Source organism: Gavialis gangeticus, unplaced genomic scaffold (assembly GCF_001723915.1).
Source record: "Gavialis gangeticus isolate Ggan-Ray unplaced genomic scaffold, GavGan_comp1, whole genome shotgun sequence".
NCBI classification, from domain to species: Eukaryota; Metazoa; Chordata; order Crocodylia; family Gavialidae; genus Gavialis; species Gavialis gangeticus.
The window spans coordinates 12,770,474-12,776,087 of NW_017729025.1; the positions used below are offsets into that span (position 1 = coordinate 12,770,474).

Below are 5,614 nucleotides of genomic sequence, written 5' to 3' on the forward strand. Positions count from 1 at the left end.
CCCCCCCCCCCCCCCCCCCCCCCCCCCCCCGCAGGCATGGGGGGCAGCCCAGGCTGTGGCACATGCAACTAATCCCACCATCACCAGGTCTGCAGCTGGGCTGAGGTGGCACAGCAGCTGGACTGTGTTTCCTGTCCGGGAGTGGGACAGGCAGGTGGGGCTGGGGACTGGGATCACAAGGCAGTGACAGAGTGGGGCTGGGTTTGGGGCAGAGCCACAATCTGCTGCCCGCACATCCTTGCAATGGGCACCAGTTGCATGGGCAGGGGCAGATCATGGCTCTGTCCCATATCTTGGCCCTGAATTGTAACTGCCCTGCGATGCCAATCCCCAGTCCTGCCCGCCCATCCCGCTCCCATACGCGGCTCCCTGCCCACTTGCGGCTCCATCTTGTCCACCTGGCTGTGCACCCTGCTGGTGTGGGTCCCGGCTGGTCTCCATGGAGACTCTGGGATTGCAGGGCAGTGACAGCATGGGGCCAGGCCCAGGTCAGTGCCGCAATCTACTTCCCGCATGACCCTGGGAGTTACTTTAGGGAGTTTTGGTGAGCTGTTGAAGGAGAGAGGAGGGCTCGCCTAGACCACAACGGCTCACTAAAATGCCCTAAGTGGCCCTCCGGCCAAAATAATTGCCTACCCTGTAACATCGCAGCTGATGCAAGTAGACTCTATATAAGATCTCCATCCTGTTAGCATAGAATTATTGCACTTAGAGTCCCAACCTCTGCAATTTGGTTCATTCTTCAAGATTTGTTCTTTTTCTTGGTCTGTGGATTTGCAGGTGAGTTTTTCAATACCACCCAAGTGATTTAGGAGTACACATCCCACAGACGGAAGCTACTTCCATCACTTTGGCGCTTCTGAAAATTCCACCATTATCATATTAGTCACACTGAGGCTCATGCAGCATTTGAAACCAAGGAGGATCTCTCAAGGCGTATAGACAGCTGTATCTTTCAGTGACATCCAAATCTAAGATGAGAAAATCCAAATCAAATGCTAATGCCAGTGCTGCGCACAGCGATGATAATTATAGTTATTTAGTAATTGGAAAATATAGGGCACATGCAAAGGTGTTTCAGCATTCTGTCATTATTTGATTACTGTACTATTGGAATAAGGAGGATTAATTGCACGGTAGCTCTGCTTTGCAAATAATTGCAATAGTGGATGTTACATAACATTCTTTTAAGCATTTCTCATTTGCAAATAAACTATAATTTCCGTTATAATAGTAGGTGTCAGTCATTAGGGCCATGAAAAGCCTTGTTTTCATTCATCAGCCAACGAGAAGTGAAAGCGACTGAATGTCTCTTCAAAGCACTCTCTGAATCTCCTCTACCTGTTTTTAATAAACCTCTAATTTTATATGAAATCCTTATTCACTATCAAATAATAGAACAGCTAAATACTGTACCTTACTTCAGGAAACCACGCAGAGATCATTATAGAGCTCTTGATTTATAATGCTGTCTCTAATGCAATTAAAATAATTGCTCCCTAGGTCAAATCCATCTCTGATGTAGTTCTACTAACTTGGTCCACTAAGTTTCCGTTGCTGCTTTTGAGGCAGTATTAGCGTTCCATAAGAAGGAAGTAAGATTAGGTCTTCAGGACCTGCTTTCTTTTCTCTCCTGCTGTTATGTTGAAATGCTTATCCAGTCGTCACAGCTGGTCCATAACCCTGTTAACTTGAATGGATGCCTCTATACCTGTGGGGCGCAATGGCCTTTGCTAATCAGACCCCTGGATGGTAAAACAGTAAAATCCAAGTCTATGTTGTTGCACTGATATTTATCCTTGTTCCTCCTACCAAAACCACTGCAGTGCATTCAAATGAGGTGACACAGGTAGAGCTCACTACTGGCCCATTAGAGCAAGGTAGGAGGTAACTATATTAATTCTTTCCTTATTTTTAAGTGCTCAGAACATCTAGAGGCGGAAATGATAAATACAGATTTCTTTTTTGGTTTATAGGTAGCAGGTTATTTGCCCTTGTCCTTACTTCTACTTTTCTGCAGCTTTTCCATTGTTACCTAATAAGGTACAAAAAGGCAAGTCTGAATTAAGAAACTGATTACCTTGGTTTGCATAGTGAACTTTAAAAAAATAAAACAACTAAGCTATTTTTTTTTTCTCCTGAGCTTACTAATAAGAAGATAGTTCCCAAGTTATAGTGAAGATACTGAATAGTAAGGGTTTGTTCCAAACTGCAAACCTGTAGGCTCACATAGCTTTGGATGGCTGGTGTAAGCGTGTACAGTCACTGACTTTGTAATGCAGCTGGCTCCGAACAAGGGATACAGAACATCTGGATTAACAAAAGAGAAGGGCTGATGGTCCAGACAGTGGCAAGAGCTTAGCCATAGTTTTGGTACCTTGCTTTACTGTAATGTGTTTGTATTATGTTTCCACCCCCTTGAAACTACTGTCATATTTGTACTGAAACATTCCTTTGCAGCTTTTCTATTTTTGGTAGTTTGAGAGAGAGGTGTACTGCAGGCCTGTGCAAAGCTTCGGTCCCTGATTTGATTTGGCGGAGATTCGGCCCGATTCGGTGGCCGAATCTCTGAATCCGAATTGAATCAGAGGACCCTTTAATCTCTCTGAATCGAATCGGAACCCTCCAAATTGATTGAGACATTTGGAAAGATTCAGTGATTCGGACATAGACACAGCTTTAAATCTTTGTTCTACATATCTCTAGGTAGCACGTGAATGCTGTGATGCTGGGAAGGATGGAGCGTCCCACGGTAGTGCAGGGGGCTTCCCAGCGCTCTCAGCAGCAGACCCAGAAGTGGACCAGAAACGCTTCCAGTCCCCTTCCAGGTCCATTGCCCCGCTGTGCCCCCCGGCTCAGAAACTGGTGCCTCCTGGGTCTGAGGGGGCACCCGGGATCCCCCCATGGCCAATCAGAGCCGGAGAGATATGGTGGGGGGGGCCCTTCAGCGTGCTCGGCAGCAGACCTGGAAGTGGACTGGAAGTATTTCCAGTCTGCTTCCAGGTTCGTCACTGAGCATACGCTCCCCCCCGCCCTTGCCCCCCGTGCACTCCTGTGGGACACTCCATGCACCCCAGCATCGCTGTGTTCACAAGCTGAGCCGGTACCTCGAGGTATGTAGAAAAACATTTAAAGCTGTCTCTATGTCCGAATCACTGATTCTCTGAAGCAGCATCGAATCCTCAGATTCGGATTTGGCCAAATCGAATCAGGGACAGTGATCCGAATCAACACATTGAATCACTGTCCCTGATTCGGGCTAAATCCGAATTGAATAGGGCTCACTTCGCACACCCCTAGCATACTGTGTTAGAGTCAGGGAGCCAGGGGTGCTAAGGAAATCAATACTATGAGAAGAATGATCAAATCTTTGACGTGGATTGATTATGTATATAACTCTCCTTTTCCTTATTTTCAGGAGAAGATGGGACACAAACTCATCCTGAGAGCAACAGCCAAGAAAACAAGCCACAGACACGGTGTCAGTCTTGCACATCTACATTTCTGAAGGTTGTCTGGGGATTTCTGATCATCTTGTCAGTCTCGTCTTCTTGGGTTGGAACCACACAGATTGTGAAAATCACATATAAGAACTTTGACTATCCATTTTTCATGACTTGGTTTTCAACAAATTGGAACATTATGTTTTTCCCTATTTATTATTCTGGGCATCTTGCAACGGCACAGGAAAAGCAGTCTCCAATCAAAAAGTTCAGGTATGCTTTATTGTGGTAATATTGCCTTGCATAGCTCAGTAATTGCTGGCTCAAGTGACATACCTTTTCTTAAATACAAAAATCTAGGACTCTTGGTTCAGTGATGATACCTTTTATTAGACCAACTAGGAAATTGCAAAAAAAAATTATCTTTTTCTGCAAGCTTTCGGGCTCAAAGGCTTTTGGGCTGAAAGGCTCAAAGCCCAAAAGCTTGCAGAAAAAGATTTTTTTTTTTTTGCAATTTCCTAGCTGATTTAATAAAAGGTATCATCTCTGAACCAAGAGTTTTTGCATTTCTTTTTGTCTCAGACCAACACAGCTCCCAAATACATGCATACTTTTTCTTAGACATTCATTTGTTTTTTCTTGGGGTCATGAGATGGAGTAAGGGTCAAGCTTTCTATTAAAGTCTCCTTCCTAAATAGCTTCTAAAGAGAGAATAGATTATTAATATATGTTTAAATAAATGATTAATCAGTTCTTATAGATTTTTGTTGTTGGGTTCAGCCGGCCAGTTCAGCATGGTTATAAACCATGGCTAATACCTTCTTCTGAAGTTCTTGTAGCCATCTGTATAAGACCTTCTACTCCTTTCTGTGACATGCTTCTATTAAGTGCCCACTTGCCTTTATCAACTAGTTATAAATGGAGCTTTAATATGCAGTTCAACCACATTAAATTAGCTCAAAACTGCCGAGATATCATCCTAAGAGAAGACTGTGGCCATAGGTGCTCACTAGGATGATTGCTTGTGTCCCTGTCTTCTGCGTGCCAACTACTGGCATGGAGGCAGAGCAGTTGCTGTGCTCTGCCTTGCAAAATTTATCAGCTGGCATGGGGAGCACATACCTATGGCTGCCTTCCCCTATGCTGGGACATCCAAGGAAGGAATTGCAACCTGTAGAGTGGCAGTCCCTATGCTCTACTTCTTTTAACATGCAGCTGCATACTGCCCCTTGCTGGGAGTTGCTTTTGCTGGGAGCAGACTCTCAGCCTTGGCCATATGCTGGGAGCAGACTTGTCATCGGGCTTTAGCAGCAGTTATAATTTTAGGCAGCTCGGGCAGTGACCTGTAAACTACTGTTTCTGTCCAGTAACCGATGTATGGAACCATAAAAATGTAGGGCTGAAAGAGACTTCAAGAGATGATCTAGTCCATCTCCCTGCACTGAGGCAGACCCAAGCTTTCCTAGACTGTTCTTGGTAGATATTTGCTTAACTAGTTGCTGAAAACCTTTAGCGAAGGAGATTTCACAGCTTCCAATGGCAGCCTGTCCCAGAGTTACCACCTTGACAGTTAATGTCTAACTGCTCAAGGAACTGAAACGAAGATACAGTGTCTTGCTCAAAGCACTCTTAGTGGGATGTTTAAAAAACAAGATCCAGATCCTGGTAATCCAACTCCTGATAAGTAGCAGATTGCTCCAGAAACAACATCGCTGGCTTTAGTGTAGCCATCTGTGGAATAAGCCATTATTCAATGTGTGATTGATTTCCGAGTCCTGGCCCCATCGTCTGGCAGATGGAGGCTTCTTTTGAAAACAGTGGGAGTTTTGTTTAAGGGCAGTAGGATTGGGGAATAGAAGCCAAATTCTTCCTTCAGCTGCAATTGCTCTGAGCCCAGGTCTAAATTTGGCCCTAAGTTATCATTTCTATCATAGACTCATAGAACTAATGAGTGGGAAGGGACCTAGACAGATCATCGAGTCCGACCCCCTGCCTTGGGCAGAAAGGAGCACTGGGGGTGGCAGGGGTCATAAGACCCCAGCCAGGTGCCTATCCAGTCTCCTCTTGAAGATCTCCAGGGAAGGTGAGAGCACCACCTCTCTGGGAAGCCTATTCCAGGCTCTGGCCACCCTTACAGTGAAGTAGTTCTTCCTAATATCTAACCTAAACCT

At 45.1% G+C, this 5,614-nt stretch overlaps 1 protein-coding gene across 1 annotated transcript in view; it reads left to right on the forward strand.

The window, feature by feature from the left end:
- The window catches only part of SLC35F4 (solute carrier family 35 member F4), a 107,234-nt gene that overhangs the window by 53,119 nt on the left and 48,501 nt on the right, over window positions 1-5,614 (forward strand). The window contains exon 3 of the mRNA XM_019518413.1: window positions 3,419-3,716. Coding sequence (XP_019373958.1) covers window positions 3,419-3,716 — 298 coding nt within the window. The remainder of the gene's footprint in view (window positions 1-3,418; window positions 3,717-5,614) is intronic.